At 37.2% G+C, this 20,415-nt stretch overlaps 1 protein-coding gene across 1 annotated transcript in view; it reads right to left on the bottom strand.

Annotated features, from left to right (window-relative positions):
• The window catches only part of AKAP7 (A-kinase anchoring protein 7), a 143,206-nt gene that overhangs the window by 56,039 nt on the left and 66,752 nt on the right, over window positions 1-20,415 (bottom strand). The window contains 1 exon segment of the mRNA XM_047734226.1: window positions 6,845-6,992. Coding sequence (XP_047590182.1) covers window positions 6,845-6,992 — 148 coding nt within the window.

Here is a 20,415-nt window from a genome sequence, read left to right as displayed (position 1 = left end):
TAGTACATTTTTAAGGTCTATTTTTAAAGAATTTAAAATCCAGGGGCACCTACATGGCTCAATTGGTTAGGCATCTGACTCTTGAATTCAGCTCAGGTCATGATCCTCAGGGGCAGGAGACTGAGCCCCTTGTCAGGCTCTGTGCTCAGCAGGGAGTCTGCTTGAGATTCTCTCTCTCCCTCTGACCCTCCTCCAACTCCCTCCCCATCTCTCTCTAATATATAAATCTTTAAAAAAAAAAAAAAAGAACATAAAACCCAACAAAGCCCGTAAATTATTAGGACATTAAATCATTCTTAGATAAGCACAGTGAAACACATTTTTCTATAGCCAAAAGTTCACATGAGAAAAATAAACATTCAAGCACATATCTATTGCCAGTACCCCTTCCCACGAAGTGGACCTTCAAGAGAAAATACGTCATATAAGCAAAACAAATATTTTCAAATGAAACACCTTAAAAACTTGTAATTTATCATTGATCTAAGTTTCATATTTAAGAATTCTAGAAAGCTTTAAGATTTTTGTTCTAGTTATGGCTTTCACCCAAGGAATAAAAATTGTTGATTTCCTTCTCCCTCTACCCCCCTTCCTGCTGAACAACCAATGGGTCAATCACATTGACAATATTATCTTCCATAAAGAAGATCCTCATGCCTACATATTAAAGTAGGCAAAATCCAGATAGCACATTGGGAGCTCTATCATGGCTTCTAAGGAGAAAGGAGCACTGAAGATTAAGACAACAAAGTCAGAGACGAGGGTTTCCCCAAATGTACCCCCCAAAATCTTTTCCTTCCATCACCTAGAAACAACTACTAGAAATCCCTCTGTGGACCAAGTCAAACCTTTTAAGACTGATAGGATTGTCTAAGCTGTCCAGGTCTCTAAAGAGTGAATCTCAAAAAAGGTGCATTTGGATAGAATAAATTAATTGACTCATGCCACTTAGAATTCTCATAGTGCTTCAGTCTGAGTCTGGTATCTCTCTCTTCTGACCTATTGGGCATTGGATATAGACTGAATTGACTACAGCTGTATCAACTCTAATTTACCTATGACACATTTCCTCTTCTATAACCCTATCTGTGCACACCTGTATGCTTCTATTTGAGCCAAGGTTAGCCCAGCCCTAGCCCCTTCATTGCCTTTGTGTTACAGCCTGAAACTAATTCAATGTCTTAACTTCAAGATCCAATTCTGTGTTATTACGTGACGTGTTAAACCTCGCCCCCTTCTATCCCACATCTATCTACTCAGTCTTTTTTGTTACATACACACCACCTCAGTATGTTTGACTGTGTACATCTCCTTTCCTACTCCTTCAAGTACTCCTCATATACACAGACCTAACACGCTCCCTGCCATCCCTTCCTCAGCTAACTAGACTGTAGGTTCAGTCATTACAGTCTTTGTAGTGTGCCTCCTGTCACTAATATTGCCTGCAGCCTGCTTCTCTCCCACATAAATCCTACCTGCTGCCCCCAGAAGATCATCCTATCCCTGCTCTCCATCTGCCAACTCAGTCTCGTCCTATTCTTCCAAGCTCTGTTTCTCCTCACCTCACCACTCTCCTAGAAAGTAAAATCATAAGCTTCTTCCCCTGCATCCTAACAAAACCCACTACTGTTATGGGCACACTCCAGTTCATCTATTCCTCCTTTCTCTCCATTTCTCATTGCCCAATGACTATCACTCTTAAGGACTATATCTTATACTACTCTGTATCTCATGATGCCAGAGAGGTACACATACATTATACACACTTAATAACATTCATTAAATTAATGATGAATAATTATTACTAAATCAAAAGATAGTTGAGGTTCCTAGAAAATTATGGTTTCCACCTCTACCTGCAAAAATTATAAAGAAATATTCTGGCCTACAAAAACAAAAAAATACCTCTAGACCTTTCCAAATTCTCCATTGCCTCCTCTAAGATATGTCTGACAGCAGAAAGTAAACTAGTCTTTTCAAGCATTAAATTGCTCATCAATCTTACAAAGGGTGTCATTTAGTCAATTACCTTCCCTAAGGAAAAATAAATGGAATATAGCTGCCTGAGAAAAATTAATTCACTCAACTCCAGTAAGTAGCTCACTAAGAACAGCTTCTACCACTCCAGGATATCTGAGCTATATTTCATTCCTAGTTTCACCTTTTTCTTCTTTTTGGGTTTGAATTTTGGCTGATTATTGAAGTTTGGTTGGTAAGGAGTAGCAGCCTAATATTAACTAGGTATAGTATCACCTGAAGTTTGGACTATGAAAGAACTAAGATATAGAACCTTTCCTTGTATCTGAAAATATGAATGTTGCCTCCATATCCTATCAAACTCTCCTAACACTCAACTCACATGGAGGTATACGACGGTTGAAGACGGAAAGGAAAATGCTCAGCATGGAAATGGAAAGCAGGCAAGGGAACAGCAGTAACTGCCAGGGGAAATCCAAATTCAAATGCCTTCCAGAACCAAGCACATAGTAAACATGCTCAGCAAATTTATGTTAAGAACAACAGAGTAAGGGGGATGATAAAAGGTAGCTACGTCTAAGGTCAGTATGCCAACTACCCCAACCGCTACCCCAACCGATTTGCATGGAAATCGCTACCATGCAAAAATGTAGAACCATTGTCACATTTTCTGATTGCTCAGAAGGCAGCAGGAACTCAGATTTTTTACATAAAATTACCCCAATGTGGGTAAGTTATTAAAATTAGAAAAAAATAAAAAACAAAACTCTGTGCCAGTGAAATACAAAATGAAAAGCTGCTAATTTATGATCTCTGGAACAGAATTGGGGTATAAAAAAAATCATAAAAATACATTTCTAAAACAAAATCCCTACTTCACACACACTATTAATAATCGGATTTCTGTATTAATCCTCTGGGTCTGAGTACTTATATTAATGATCATATCAGGTAGGTTAAAAGCTCAAATGCAAAAGCAACAACAACAAAAAAAATTGAAGAAAATATAAATGAATATGTTACCAATCTTTGATTTAGAGATGACTCTATAATAATTTTAAAAAACCACAGAAGAATTTTTCATCTGTAATTTAACAAAAATTAAAAGCATTTATTGTGAAAAATGCCTTGTGACCAAAATTAAATGTAAAATAAATCCTGGAAAATATTTGAGCTAATAAAGCAAAGGGCTAATTGTCTTTATTACAAAAAAAAAATAATAAAGTAAAACAAACAAAACCCTCAGAAATTGATAAAAAACAAAAAGTATAGATTCTAACTTCTTATGGACAAGGATAGTTTGCTGTTGCCAGCTCCTAACCCAATTCAAAGCAGTGTTCCCTGTGGGACCAGGTCTGAGACATCTGCCAAACCACACAAGTATGACACAATGAGCTCTCCAAAACCTAAAAATAAACACCAGAGGAAAAGGAGTGCCACAAAAGATCCAATAAATGGAAGAATTCATACCCAAGGGACTAGAGATATTTTAAAAATGTGAAAAGTCATGTTTGGAAAAATGTCTATTTAACTCTTCTACCCATCTTTAGGTCAGATTATTTGGGGTTTTTTTGTTGTTGTTCAAAATGACCAACAGAAAGAAGCTCAATGTCACTAATCATCAGAGACACACCAATCAAAACAACAGTATCACCTCACAATTGTCAGAATGGCTGTCATCAAAAAGACAAGAGGCAACAAGTGCTAGCAAAGATATGGTGAAAATGGAACCCATACATACTTTCAGTGAGAATGTAAATTGGTCCAATGAGTATAAGAAAGAGTATGGAGGTTCCCCCCAAAATTAAAACTAGAAAATACCACATGATCCAGTAGTTCTATACTGGGTATAAACCCAAAGAAATGAGAATAGGATTTCAACAAGATACATGAACTCCCATGTTTATCACAGTATTATTCACAATAGCCAAAATATGAAAACAATCCAAATATCCATCAATGGATGAATGGATAAAAAGATATGATACATACACACAATGGAGTATTATTCAGCCATGAGAAAGGAGAATATCCTCCCACTTGTGGCAACATGGATGGACCTTGAGCATATTATGATAAGCAAGAAGAGTCAGAGAAAAATGGGTAGTGTATGACACCACTTATAAGTGGAATCTAAGAAAGTTAAACCTGTAAAAAACAGTAAAATGGTGGTTACCAGAAAATGCTGGTGGTGGGTAAGAGTAATGCTGTTTCAAAGTGTACAAACTTATATTAAGTAGTGAATAAGCCATAAAGATCTAACTTACAGTATAGTGAATATAGACAAAAATATTATAATTATGCAATGTGATAAATATTGCTACATTGGCAAACATATCACAACATATAAATGTATCAAAGTAACACCTCGTGCCCCTTAAATTTATTCAATGTTACACAACAAATTTATTTTTAAAAAAGATAGGTGAAACAAAATATTTTTAAATATATGAAAATAACATTAATAATTAATTATATTGAAATCTTCAAAGCGATACATCCATGAAGTAAAAAAAAAGAACAGGAAAATATGAAAAAGAACCAACTGGAAATCCTGGAGGTAAACATATAATCACTGATGTTTTTTAAATAATATACATGCCCTAAATGGCATAATTTAGAGAACCAAAAAAGAAAAGAAACCAAAATGGAAAAGAAATACTACTCTCCAAGAATTCACTATTAACAAATTAAGACACAGGAAATAATGTAAATCTAATGAATTCCCTCTCCAGAAAAATCACTTATGTACCTACATACAAAGTTTTATAAGCAACTCCCAGAGTCTTTAAAGCCAACTTCCACCCTAGACTTCTGAATGCAAAATATCTTAAGAATGGAAATATGTCCTACTCTATCAATACAATACAATATTAATACAGGTTCAAGGTATAGGAAACAGACTTTAAATCTGAGTTAGGTTCAAATCAAAAAGAAGCCAATTAAACCAGATCAAGAAATGAAACTTACAAAGAAAGTGTCCTGAATCTTCCTAAATATTCTGTTAAACTCAAGTAAAAATGAGACTGAGAAAATCAGTAACCATCCATAGTAAATAAAGGAATTCTAGTGTGTATTAAAATTGGTTAATTATAACCTAATAATTATCACTTTAGATGCAAATATGATTTTAAAATTCATTTTGGCATCCCAAAATGTGACACAAAAAGTAGAGCATCTGTAACTGGCAAAAGCCATTTTTTAAAATAAGTTAAATGATCAGTATGGGGACACAAGATTGGTGGAATTTAAAAGAAGCTAAATTCCTCTGAGTTAGAAAAGATGAGAGATAAATAAGCCTGAGGGGGAAATCTGGAGATACTGCCTAGAATAAGGGGAATTTTAAAGACTAAGCTGAAAGGAGCAATAAAATAGAAAACTCACTGGTTGACGCATCTGATTTGGAGTGAGCTGAACAGAGCTGTCTAATGGCAATGTAGGTGACACGTGTCATAAGCTGGATGATGTTAATCTCATGATATCTTCAGGAAAATCTACACATGACTCGGGTTTTTTTTATTTATTTGTTTTTTAAACAGGATCAGGAAAGGCAAGGAAGAGCATGGAGTTCTCCTTCAACATTGGCCCAATGGAAGTACACAGAGAACATACGGAAAGCTAGCCAATGTCTGTGATACAAAAGAAAGTCTTAAATTTGCCCTCTGCTATTAACCTTACTAAATGGAAATTGTTTGGCCCTCATCAAAACTTTGATGGAAAATAGCTCTCCACCAGATTCTGAAAACACAAAAATCCTCCTCGAAATAGACATGAAACGTTTGAGAACATAAATTCAGATGATATACAGAATATCTTCTCTTTAAGAGAGCTAAGATCTTAGGAAGGTAAAATGATGACTTCTTTGAAAATGTCTAGTGAGAATTTGAAAATAAAATTGTGTCTCTGGAACATTTTCTTTAATGCATTAACAACCTTCAGTATTAAGATTCTTTGAGGATGTATATTTCCACAGATTTTCTTCAAGCTGATACGGACAGAAATTATCTTGATTGAAGACCTTGAAATATTTAAATACAAGTATTTATCTTCTTTGATTACTTCTTCTTTGTTACTTCAAAGGTATACAAATCAGGTTCTCTTGACGTTCACAACTGTATTTTATTTTTTAAATTTTTTTGAAGTTCACAATTTTATAAGAATAATGCCTGGGTTTGAAATAGCACATTTGCATCTCAACAGATCAGATTCCTTTGAATATATTCACACTGCAGAACAGCCTTGTTCTGGTTTTAAAAAAAAGTCTTCATTTGATGCATACACTTTTCACATGGAAACATAATTGTGTATGAATCTGTCTCAATCACATGCAATCTCCCTGATAAGATGATAAAAGCACTCATGCATGAATCTTTTTTTCTCAGAAAAACATGGTTCCCTTTGGGGAAGAAATTGAAGGACAAGTTTTCAATCTTTGCAGGCCACCTAGACTTTATCTTCTCAGAATGAAATTTTTTGGCCTGGAATATTCTATTCCTAATTGCTAATTAAAAGCAGCAAACATGAAAATGCCTGGTGTGGAATGGTGTGTTCATATAGGCCTTCACAGGAGAAGATGTTTTTTTCATATTCATGAAAGAAAATTAAACTGGAATGAATTTTGAACCAAGGTTTCAGGGCTTCATTATAATTATATTTGAAGCACGAAAGTATAAAAACCATAGGTACCAAAATACTGATAAATATGAATAGTAAATAAAATTTCCAATGTATTATTGCCAAAATAAAATATACATAAAAACATGTCATTGAGAAAAATATATACAACTAGCCCAAAATATCTGCCAAAAGACATGATGCTAAAGAAATAAAAACTAAAGATGGCACGTAATCTTTAAATGGTACTCACCAATCACAATCGAAGACTCACAGTGATAATAACCATTACTTTGCTTCTTCTTTAGCATGGAGCAAAGATCAATGCGATGTACCATTTCTTCTCCAAATCTGTGACTGATAAATTTTTCATAGACTTCGGGGTCTATTTTTTTCACTCCCTTGAAATGACAAAACAAAATCCCATCACTCGATCTTTCCACCAAGGCAGCTAGTTCATATTGATATCACTTTCTTAGAACCTGATATTATACTTTGGTATAAAGTTCTGCTTACTGGCATTTGAAAATGGATACCACAAAATGGTTGTAAAGCTGTTTTAAAAGTCTCCCTGTCTAGGATAATTTGTATTACCACCCCCCACCCAAAATCATTAGAGTGTGGGGTTTAAATTTGGCAGCATTCAGAACTTTATATACTTTAAGCTTCTGAAATAATGGAGTATATCAAGTTGAAGTTTGAGGTATCAAAAAAAGAGTAATCATCTCCAACAATAATGGAGAAATTGATGAATTGTTAAAAAGTAATATAGAACTTAACATTTTATAGTGTATAGGATGTTTTAATAAGATGGATTTTTTAACTCCTTACTTAAGAATCATTTGAAGACAGTGAAAGGTTATTTGAATCAGAGGAGGGGGGGTCCATGGATCTTCCTTCTCTACCTGCCTCTTCTTATTCTCAGTATCTTTCATAGCAGGAAGAGGGCTGATAGGTGAAAAATTACAGTGGAAGACATTGCTACTTCTGTAGTTTCCCAAAACATGGGAATGAATGTCTCCCCCACCCTTCCCATGCAGTGGTCCTGCCCCCAGCCTCATAGTCCCAAACACAGTCCATAAGATGACAATAGAATTCTTTACAGGCCAAGTTTACTGACTGACCATGTGTGAAGTTTTCCTTTTAATTTATAAATTTTTAAAACTTTTACCCTGGTAATTCTTGTTTGTTTTTTTAATACTTGTTATTTCTTAAAAATCAGAAAATATGAGGAATCTAGGGTCACCTGGTTGGCTCAGTCAGTAGGGTGTGCAACTCTCGATCTGGGGGTTGTGAGTTCAAGCTCCAGGTATAGAGTTTACCTAAAAAATAAAATCTTTTAAAGAAGAACAAAAAATATGAAGAATCTAAAAAAAAAAAAATTCTCATCCCTGCCATTTACAGAAAATACAGTAACACTGTGGGTACATCCTTCAGGTCTTTTTCTTTCTCTCTCTCTCCCTTTTTTTTTTTTTTAAGATTTTATTTATTTATTTGAGAGAGAGAGAGAGAGAGCACAAGATACAAATAAAGAGGGGTGAAGGGGTGGAGGGGCAGAGAGAGAAGGAGAAGCAGACTCACCGCTGAGGAAGAAGCCTGATGCGGGGCTTGATCCCCAGAACCTGAGATCATGACCTGACCCAAAGGTAGATGCTTAACAGACTGAGCCACCCAGGCACCCCCCTTCAGGGCTTTTTTTATGCATACATATATTATATTTAGATTATACTTATATAAATCTTATTAAAATGTAGGTAGAATATATATTTTCCCTTTTTATTCACAAAAAGTTTTGACAACAATTTTAAAAAGATATAAAAACAAAAAAATTAAAATTAAATTGCCCTACACAGCAACTACTACAATTTTATTATGTATTTTATTTTTCCTATACAAAACAAAGTACTTTCTTCTTTTTTATAGGAATGTGGTTGAGCCAGGAGTACTATTTAGCAATCAGCTTTTTTTTTCCAGTTAATATGTCAATAAATAATATACAGATGTGCAAAATATTTTTAATATTTTTGCCTCCATAGTACTCCACTGTATGGGAGCATCATTAATTTATTCATGCAATTATTTATTGTTAGACATTTAAGTTGCCCTTAATTTTTAATATTGAATTTAACATGTTTTTGTTGATATATGTTCTTGTTCTATATCCAAACTGACCTCCACTCACAGACTTTCCTTACTTTAGCTCCATTCACAGACTTTCCCACCTCAGTTAACAGAAACTCTATTCCAGCTAATTAGGCCGAAACCCTGGGGTCATCCTGAATTCACCTCTTTCTCACAATGTCGCCTCCAAGCCAATCACGTTGGCTCTACCTTCAACATGGGCCTAATTCTCCCCATACCCTTGCAGCCTTTGTCCAAATTTCCCCCGTTTCTTTCACCTGGATTATCCTAACAGCCTCCTGTTTTCCCACCCTTGTGTCCTCAACAGCCAGAATTATCCTACAAAAATATACATCACATCACGTCACTCCTCTACTCAAAATTCTCCAAAGGGTTCCCATTTCTCTCAAAGGAAGAGCCAACTTCCCCAGAACAGCCCACCAGGTCCTGCTCCGACCATGCGCAGTACTTCCTGGGCCTTGTCTTGGACTCCTCCCCCTTCACCCTTCTCCACCTCAGCCTCCACTCGTGCCTCCAATCACACCAGTGCAAACCCACTTCAAGGCCTGTGTACTGCTGGTTTCCCCTTCTGGAAATGTTCCTCCCCTAGATATCCTCATGACTGGTCTCCCACCTCCTTGCAGTTCTTGCTCAAATTCTGCTTTCTTAATAGAACTTCCCCTGACCTCCCTTTAATATGCACTACCCTTCCTTCTTTATAAATATTTACGGACATTTTTCCATAGCACGTACCACCTCCCACCGCATCGTGAAATTTACTTTAATGTGTTGATGTTTCACGGGCTGACATGATCTGTCTCTCTCCACTAGCATGTGCGTTCCACACAGAAAAAGAATTTGCCTGATTTGTATTCACTGAAATATTCCCCGTGCCTAGCGCGCTGCGTGACACAGAACCGTGTGCTTAATAAATAATTGTCACAAATGCAGAAGATCGAGTTTCCAAGAAAAGGGTAGTTGACGACATCAAATGCTGCTCACTGCAAGTTCAGCAAGAGTGAAACCTAGTGGGCTTCCTTTGGTTTGGGTAGTAGGAAGCCCTGAGACAGAAAGAGCTGACGTGCGTCCAAAGGAGCTCTGCTACTCTTCAAGGTGTGGTTTTGCTTCAGGGTCCTCATCTGTAAAGTGAAGTTGACAATGGAACCTACTTCAAAGTGTTGGATGGACTAAATAAGTGAGCTTATAGAATTGTTTAAAACAGTGAAATATAGTAAAGGCTATCATATTTACATGATAAATGCTATATATATAACATATAACATGTATGTTATATACAACAATCTACATATAATATATATACATATATAATAGCTACATATTAATATACATACATATTATATATACATATAATATGTAACATATTTGTCTAACATACTTATTAATTTATTATTTATTTGTTTGTTATTAATTAATTATTTATTTATAGTGAATTTTAAGGAATAATTTCAGTTGAGGTAAGGTTTCAGAAATGTTTTTAAAAGGTTTTCAGTAAATGGAAACTTACAATTCTTGTTTGTCTTTTAAATGCTTTTTCCAAGTGTACATATGTGCTGGTTGGTGGGTGGGGTTCGGGGGGATGTAGGGCAGGCTGGTGTCATTCTCTTAGACCAGGCAGAAGAAGACTAGCCATAATGTCACAGGAAAAAAAAGAACTTCAGTTTTCAAGACATCTATGCCAGTGTTGGCTAGCCACCATAATTTCCATTTTGGTTTCATAAGGTGTCATTATTTCTTTAAAGTAAGAAATAAGGGAAACATAACAGTGACAATTCACTAGGCTTATTTAATTTTGGCAAAAAGGACCAACCATTTTTGCAAGAATTCTTCACAGATGACTTCCAACATGAGTCTTTAAGGAGAGAATTTTTATTAGAGAGTGGAATGGAATTAATTCTTTAAGTCATAATTTACAGAGAGAACTGTGGTTCAAAAGGCATGCCTTGGGGGCACTGAAATTATATGTTCTCAACAGAAAACATCTTCAGTGATAAAGAATCTAGAAATACATAAGAATCTGCTCTGTCTGATATATAATATTTAACATGATCTTTGTTCTCTAGGGGATTTTCTGTTTGGCAATGTATTTCTTCTTTTTCTTTTGCTTTTTTTTTTTTTTCAGGCTCTTTTCCCCATAGCAATATGTATCTTTTCTAAAAAAAATGTATCTGAATTGGTCTCACCACCCAGCTACGGCAAGTGGTGTTTTTTGTTTTTTGGTTTTTTTTTTTTTTTTGTAAGAAAGGACTATCGTTCTAAGAAAATAAATAAGCATATCAAAATTGCATATCATTGGGGTGCCTGGGTGGCTCAGTGGGTTAAAGCCTCTGCCTTCGGCTCAGGTCATGATTCCAGGGTCCTGGGATCGAGCCCCACATCAGGCTCTCTGCTCAGCGCGGAGCCTGCTTCCTCCTCTCTCTCTGCCTACTGGTGATCTCTGTCTGTCAAATAAATAAATAAAATCTTAAAAAAAAAAAATTGCATATCATTAAGGATAAGGCTAAAAGGCTCCTATTTTCTTTTCTTCCTTTCTTTCTTTCTTTCTTTCTTTAAAAATGTATTTCTTTGGGAGAGAACATGCACGCTTGAGCAGGAGAATCTCAAGCAGACCCCCCGCTGAACACAGAGCCCGACTCAGGGCTCCACCTCATCAAAACCAAGAACTGGATGCTAACCCAACTGAACCACCCAGGCACTTCAAGGTTCCTATTTTCTGGAGAAATCCACTGAGTTGCCAAAATAGTCCCAGAGATAGCACCCTGAAAGGGTCTAGTTTAAGCTAAAGAGACTGGGTTAGTATTATTATGAATATTATTATTTCATTATTTTTATGTTTCATGTTTTAGACCCCCCATATTATTTTCTGCTCCCCTTCTGCACAGGCCAAACCCTTTCCCAGGTACCTTGTCATTTAAGGATCAGTGGAAGTATAACACAATAGGAGAGCCCAGAGAAAATTACAGAAGCGGTTAAAGCCAGAAACATTTGACCTGTAAAGGCTAAGAGAGTGGGGACTATTTCAAAGGCAGGGAAACAATGTGTAAGCTAACTTCCACCAAACCACGTGAAGGGGGTTGCACCCCCAGAATTGTGGACATGCTTGACTGCCTAGGACTAAACCTGAATATTATTTTTGTCTTGAACCTAGCAGGACAGGGTATATTTTCAAGGGTTTCTCATTTATAATTTTACCCAATACAATCAACATATCAATTACGCAACATAACACTGAAAGACAAAATAGGAAGTTAAATACAAGATATCTGACTTTGAAACAATAAATGAGTAGCAAGAAACATCAAACAGAAAAAATTTTCAAGACTGCCTTAATTAGGTTTTACTTTCCTTTAGCCTAGTTTCAGGCACAGTTGAAGGAGTATTATCAGTGATGCTCAAAGCTACTTGATAATCTTTGGTACAATGTACCAAGAAACCCTGATAATTTCATTCTTGACTGTAACTTGGCACCAAAACAGCCAATACAGGAAAAATGCCATTGAGACCATGATGAGTATTTTTAGAATCATCTGAGGCTGCATCTGCTGAATAATGGAACCTATTTACTTGAGAAGCACTCACAGTATCAGTTACATTCAGCTAAATGATGTGTGTAATTTAATATGTACCAAAGAGGACTCAGACTTATGTTATGCACCAAATTCTATTTTCAATATAGAAGTAAAGAAAGCCATGAAGTATGAAAATTCACTTTAGCTTCCAATCTGAATACGAGAATCATTCTAAGGTTCTGAAAGATAAAATTTAATTTAATTTCTATGACAAAGTTATTGTGATCAGAGGAACAACGAAATATCAGTTTCTTTAAAAAGGTTAAGACTTTTAAACAAATAGCAGGTAATTTCTTATCATGACTTGTTATCTTACAATAATCATGACTTCTATGATGAAAACAAATGGGCTGCATATCAGACAAAGGAATTCTATCTCCTACTGATGTAAGCTTGACGTTCCTGGAGCTGTGCTTTGCTTTCTAATAGTTTACTCCTATTTTGAGCGCCTATAAAGAAATGTATGTTTTCTGTCGTAATGACGTGAAACCAAAATTCAGAAATAAATGAAGAGCCAAACAAAACTGGTTTTGTCAATTTGGGGATCGGCTGGTCAAAGATTGGTAATCTTTTTATTTATTTATTTATTTATTTATTTATTTATTTATTTTTAAGATTTACTGATTGGGCAGCTGGGTGGCTCAGTCAGTTAAGCGTGCCTTCAGCTCAGGTCATGATCCTGCAGTCCAAGGGGAGAGTCCTGCATCGGTCCCCCTGCTTAGCGGGGGTGGGGGGGGCGTCCTGCTTCTCCCTTTGCCCTTCAACCTGCTTGTTCTCTCTCTCACTCTCTGACAAATATAAATAAAATCTTTTAAAAAAAGATTTTACTTATTTATTTGAGAGAGAGAGAGTGAGCACACATGTACACACACATGCACAAGCGGGAGAGGAGCAAAGGGAGGAGGAGAGAGAGGATCTCCAGCAGACTCCCTGCTGAGCACAGAGCCCGACTCAGGACTTGATCCCAGGAACCTGAGATTGTGACCCGAGCCAAAATCAAGAGTCAGATGCTTAACCTACTGAGCCATTCAGGTGCCCTAAGAACAGTAATCTTTTATACTCATTTCCATAATTGGAAAAGTTTACATATCTGTAGTAGTATAGCATTAGTGAAAAAACTAAAATCATTTCTAATGGTCACTGCCCCTAATGAAAATTACATATTGTCAATTCAAAATTATTAAAAGGACATTTTTTTTAAGATTTTATTTATTTATTGGAGGGAGAGAAAGAATGAGAGAGAGAGAGAGGGAGGGAGCGAGCATGGGGCGAAGGGTCAGAGGGAGAAACAGACACCCCACTGAGCAGGGAGACTGATGTGGGACTCAATCCCAAGACACCAGTATTATGACCTGAGCTGAAGGCAGTTGCCTAACCAACTGAGCCACGCAGGTACCCTAAAAGGATATATATATTGACATGGGACTTCTCCGAGGCAAATCTTACTTTATAATTCTTAATGGCTCCTTCCTTCATGTCTTGGCATAACTACACTTTTCATTATTTGCATTGTTTCATTTCCATCTTCCTCCTGATACAGACCCCACGATTACCTTCTTGTCAGCTGCAGCCTTCCCTCAGCCCTTCTCAGTCAGGATTGCAGTCTCTTTCCATTCAGGCTCTGTTCCATTCAAGCCTGTTCTTGATAGGGTTGGCGGGAGACAAAGGAACCTCACCACATGAGCTACTGGGCTCTAGAAGAGCATGGTGATTTCAGATCCTGTATCCAGGACCCCTGGGTGAGAGCTGCCTGGAAGCCTTCTTGTGGCCTCTCGCCTGCCTGTCTGGGTCACCCCTCAGGGCTGGGCTTTGCCTTGGTCCCCCTTTCCAGTATGCCCATTTGCTGCCTGGGTGAGGCCCCGATACCCTGCCTCGTGTCTGTCACTAACTTCAGAGATGATAAAGTAGGAGTGATGGAAAATAGAAAAGACAATGGTACTTTGCTCATTGTTTGGAGCCAATCTGAAAACAAATGATGCTCTATCATCTGTATAACAACAGTAATAGAAAATACATAATACTGGGGTGCCTGGGTGGCTCAGTGGGTTAAAGCCTCTGCCTTCAGCTCAGGTCATGATCTCAGAGTCCTGGGATCGAGCCCCACATTGGGCTCTCTGCTCAGCAGGGAGCCTGCTTCCCCCTTTCTCTCTGCCTGCTTATGATCTCTGTTTGTCAAATAAATAAATAAAATCTTTTAAAAAAAAGAAAATACATAATACTATGTACAGGCTCTGTTCTAAATACTTTTATTAACTCATTTAATAATCACAATAACTTTATGAGATTGGTACTATTATTACCCCCAGAGAAGGAAACTAAATCACAGAGAAATTAGGTCACATATAAAGTACACATAGCTAGTAAGAAGTGCTATGATTCAGATTCAGGGTAAGTGGAGAGCACAGACAAACTGAAAAGAATATAATGATAATATTCAAGCTCATCATTATTTCCTTTAAAATATTTAAATTCTAAGGCTATTAATCACTTGTAATATATAATCATATATATTACCATATTTCTAAAACCAATGTGAAAATTACTTTGGGAATCTCTAGCATTCTAAAAATACCCACCTTTAACAGGCTGCATTAATATTAATAAATCAAATGATAATTGTATGTCTATAACAAATGAATTTCATAGAGGAAAATGAGAAAGAATTCACAAATGTTACTTATACATGGAAAAAAGATCTATTCCAGCCTATAAAAAGAACTCTTCTTATACTGTCAAAACCCAAATAATCGAGTAAAATATTGGCAGAGATTGCATTTTCCTTTTTTTTTAAAGATTTTATTTATTTATTTGACAGAGATCACAAGTAGGCAGAGAGAGAGGGGGAAGCAGGCCCCCTGCTGAGCAGAAAGCCTGATGCGGGGCTCAATCCCAGGACCCTGAAATCATGACCCGAGCCGAAGGCAGAGGTTTTAACCCACTGAGCCACCCAGGTGCCCTGATACTGCATTTTTTAAACCAGCTGTTTGAGTATACAGTATTTCTCAATTCTTCATTTTTCTTTATGATGGAGCATCGCCATGCGGTTTTTAGATAAGGCATCTCCTCAATCCCTCTATTTATAAATTTGCTTTCAGCACTACTGCCTTGTTTAATCTTGAGGCTTTCAGAAAAGAAACAGTAGCAACTCTTTACCCTAGCATTAGATCTAATATTTATAATATTATACCTGTCAGCAAGGAATAAGTAGACAACCAGCTCCTAGAGCTCTATGTTTTTAATCTACTGTTGAAACCTCCTTCTACCTATCTTAACACTTTGCAGGAGCTGAATGATCCTTGATGGCATCAGTGGCAAGGGAAAGCCAGCACAGAGTGAAGATGGCGTCTGATTCCTAATAGTGCAAGCCACTTCACAAAATCACCCAGAGAATATGCTGCCTGGTTCCATAAGGTGCTGGCATCAGAGACAACAGAAGAATCCACATTTAGTTCATTTATACTAATGACATATTAGCCAAAGACGTAACAGTTTGATGGTATCAAGGACATTCTCAAGGTCACCAGCTCCCTGGAAAATTACATATGCTTATTCTTTGTCTACGTAGCAAACCTCTTCTTAGTTCCTCCTCCAGCCTTCTTGAGGATAGCATGAGAGGCCATACATTGTTTGGCCATGTGACTATTATATTCGACTGTGGCTTTTCTCATTCCACCAAAACAAAGAAAGAATCTCGCAAGGGAGGCATCCAAAACTGCTTCCTATATGGCTCAGTCTGAGCTGGACTCTCAGTTCCCCTTGGTCCAACCCCAGCTGTGTGCTTGGCTCACCACAGTCTTGTGGTCACTTAGATGTAAACAAGCTGCAGCCTGCTCCTCCCTGTCACACCTGTTTTCCGAATATTTTGCTGTTTGGAACAAATAACAACATGTTCTCCTGAATTCACCAACCTAGCCATTTACTTCTATAAACTAAAGATAAAACATAAAATACCCCACCTCAAAATTTCTCACCATATGTGGTCTATTAACTCACAACTTTTTTTAATCAATTAATTAACATTGCATTATTATTAATTTCAGAGGTAGAGGTCAGTGATTCATCTGTTGCATGTAACACCCAGTGCTCATTACAACCCGTGCCCTCCTTTATCCTCATCACCCAGCTACCCCATCCTCCCCACCACCTCCCTCCCCTCCAGCAGCCCTCAGTTTGTTTCCTATGATTAAGAGTCTCTTGTGGTTTGTCTCCCTCTCTGATTTCATCTTCTTTTATTTTTCCCTCTCTTCCCCTATGTTCATCTGTTTTGTTTCTTAAATTCCATATATGAGTGAAATCACATGATATCTGTCTTTTTCTGATTGACTTCTTTGCTTAGCATAATACCCTCTAGTTCCATCCACATTGCAAACGGTAAGATTTCATTTTTGATGGCTGAGTAATATTCCACTGTATACAGATAGCACTTCTTCTTTATCCATTCATTTATCGATAGACATCTAGGTTCTTTCCATAGTTCGGCTATTGTGGACATTGCTGCTATAAACACTAGGGTGCAGGTATCCCTCCGAATCAGTATTTTTGTATCCTTTGGATAAATACCTAATAGTGCAATTGCTAGGTCACAGAGTAGCTCTATTTTTAACTTTTTGAGGAACCTCCATGATGTCTTCCAGAGTGACTGGCTGCCCAAGTTTCCATTCCCACCAACAGTATTCTACCAAACTCTCTTCACTCACAGCTTAATCTTAAATGTTCTCCTTCAATCAATAGCTTTCCCTACTAATCAATACTTCCCAGCATGAAGTAATGCCAGCAAGCCATTGGTGTAAAAAATTCTTAGGGTCTCAGCAATCAAACAGGAGAGTAAAAAAATTGTTCAGAAAATACTAACAGTTATAATTTGTCCTCTAACACTGGCTTATATACTGTCACATACTTATATTATGGTTGAATGTGTTCTGATTTCATAGCCTAGAGGTCAAAATCATTCACCTAAATTGGTTAGATTGTCTATAGACAGAACTCCAGACCTAACTGTAGCCTCAGATGTGATCCAAGAGAGAGTTAAGTACCTAGATAAAGGGGGTCATATATTTGACAAAACAGTTTAATGTATGCACAGACATCACTAACTGTAGCCTTCTAATGTTAAGCAAGAAAGACCTAGAATGTGTTTGTAGCTCTTCACGCTTCTAGTCCACCTAGTACTTGCTTCTTTTCCCACTATCTTATGAATTAATGAATGTCCTTAGTTTTTTTCCCATCAACACTCTTCCTTCCTGCTGCCTCCCCATCACTCTCAATAGAGCACTATACTTCACTTTCCCAGGCCTATTCTGTGCACACTACTTAGGACGGAAATCCCTACCTACCTGAGGAAGGTGTCCCAACAAGGGAATGTGATGAGGAGTGAGTGAAAGAACAGGAAAGAAAGAGTAATACTAAGATGTACACTGAGTGTGCTACAGGTTAGGAAATGGAATGAGGTTGAAAGGTGTTCAATGATACAAGCCTTTTCACTTTACTTGGTTGAAAACATTCCCTGAATATCATTTTAGATAAAAGAGAGCTTGGTAGAAAAAAAATAGTTACTTATGAAACAGTCACTAAAGATACAACCTGGGAATTATGTATACCTCTTAATCTAATTTCAGAATTAGTATTTCTCTCCAGGTAGAGCAAGAAATGTGTCCAATGACTTCTTTTAATATGATAAACGTTGCTATGCAAAATAATTTTATATAGAATATAAAATTGGAATCTTTTGTCCTCATTTCAAACTTAATCACATTTAATGTGAAATCTCCCTGTGGTATACTTTTGAAAAATAGAATTACAGAGATTACATAGTTTCCCTAATGGACTCACTGTCAGTATATACCTATGAATATGAGATTACACATTGCTTCAAAAATAAATTACAGGGGCGCCTGGGTGGCTCAGTGGGTTAAGCCGCTGCCTTCGGCTCAGGTCATGATCTCAGAGTCCTGGGATCGAGCCCCGCATCGGGCTCTCTGCTCAGCAGGGAGCCTGCTTCCTCCTCTCTCTGCCTGCCTCTCTGCCTGCTTGTGATCTCTCTGTCAAATAAATAAATAAAATCTTTAAAAAATAAAAATAAAAAAAAAATAAATTACAGAGAGAAGGATATCAGACTAACCAGAAATTTTCACACAACGTTCTCTTTTAGAAATTTTGTAAATTAATTACCTTTTCAAAATTTCAAGAACCAAATCTAGACTAGTAAAATAAGCAGTGGTTTGGTAGGGAAAAAAACATTTTTTTAATGGAAAAGTTAAGGAGAAGCAAGGGATTATCTTAGGATAATGTTAAGCAAAAAATTACATGTGCTGGCATATTCTTTGGCTATACTTGGTCTCTGCCATCACAGTGGGCTGGGTCTCAAGAAAGCTAGACTGACCACACCTGATGCCATTCCCTCCATATCCACCGTACCTATCACACATCTACCTCTTCCCATCACACATACCCCGCCAACAGGGATTACAATTTTGGCTCCTGCTGGTCAGGATATATGTCATAGACTGTTACAACTGATGGAGACAGATATGTGACATGACTTCCACACCCATTCAGTTTATTATCATGTGACCACTCCCCCCCCCCCACACACACACACTTAATTCCACCAAATTAAGTTCTAGAGACAGTTGTACTGGAAGTCCAAGAGTACAAAGTTCTCTGTCTTACCATCATTCTCAGGGAGGGTGAGAAGTAAGAATCCAAGAGGACCAAATCCTGAACAGTGTAACGAGCACGCACAGGGAGAAATGTGCTGAAGGTGCAGGCCACCAGAAGGGGTCATACAGAACATTCTCCCAGGCAATGGCTTGGTAAGATCTCACAGTAGTGCTGGAGACCAAACATGAAATTACTGTGTAAGAAATGTCCTGGTCCAAATAAAGTTATGTAACAAATTATTACCATCAACTTCAGCTGTGGGGAAAGCAGTAGCTAAAGAAGAAAGTCTTTATACCCGACATCAGCTTGAGGGCAATGTACAACCACAGTTATACTTGGACAGCCTTAAAGATGGGTCTCCAAATGGTATCAGTTTTTGCAACAATTAAAAATGGTGCCATCAGGTAGTTTTTAGAGGACGAACCCTTACGCAGGAACTGAGCTGGAGTGCCTGTCATCACAAGTGACTAGTCCCTTAGGTGATATGTGCAAGTTTTGTTAGGTCTTCAATCACACATGTTAGGTCTTCAATCACACAAACATGAAGTTTGGCCCTGGGAAAGAGGCTACTAACATTTTTGTCTCTAACTTACTGGAGTAACCAAGTGAAAGAGAACTGAGCAATTTAGAATTCAAACTAGCATTACTCTGTTTTTAACGATACCTTTCTTTGAAAGAATAATATTCTAATGAGTGGCCAAAAGTAATCAGCTCAGATTACGAATATAATTCCAATGTAAACTCGTACAGTTTTGGATTGCAACCTTAGTTTCCCCTCAAATCTAATTCAGGCTCTTAAGAAAAAAATACAGCTGTATCTTCTTTTCTTATGCAAGCAATTAAAATTCACAAGAGCTGGATAACCACTCTCTAGTGGTGGAGAAAATCTTATGACCATCCAAATAATGCCAGCTGGTTTGTTTTTATGCAACTAGTCAAGTGGGTAAGAAATTAGCTACTATAACTAAACAAAATGATTCTGTATCAATACTATTTGGGAATAAAGTTTAAGTTTTCTGGATCATGTGTTCTATTTTGCTTTAACCATAATCAATCCACTGTGGTCCTTGCCAGTTTCATACAAGATCATTATGCTCCAGGGTCACCTGGGTGGCTCAGTGGGTTAAGCCTCTGCCTTTGGCTCAGGTCATGATCTCAGGGTCCTGGGATCGAGTCCTGCATTGGGCTCTTTGCTTAGCAGGGAGCTTGCTTCCTCCTGTCTCTCTCTCTGCCTGCCTCTCTGTCTACTTGTGATCTCTCTCTCTCTGTGTCAAATAAATAAACAAAATCTTTAAAAAAAAAAAAAAAAAGATCATTATACTCCAGTCGGTCGTTAACTAGGAAAATGAAATTAACAGAGGTTTCAAAATACCTACAAAAGACTTGTTAAGAAAAAAATTTTCCCAACACTAATGGTAATAGCCGAGATAGGACATGTATATTTTAATACAGTTAA

The sequence above is a fragment of the Lutra lutra genome, chromosome 6 (genome assembly GCF_902655055.1).
Source record: "Lutra lutra chromosome 6, mLutLut1.2, whole genome shotgun sequence".
In the NCBI taxonomy this organism is placed as follows: domain Eukaryota; kingdom Metazoa; phylum Chordata; class Mammalia; order Carnivora; family Mustelidae; genus Lutra; species Lutra lutra.
Note: the sequence above shows the minus strand (reverse complement) of the source record. Positions and strands in the feature narration are given on the sequence as shown.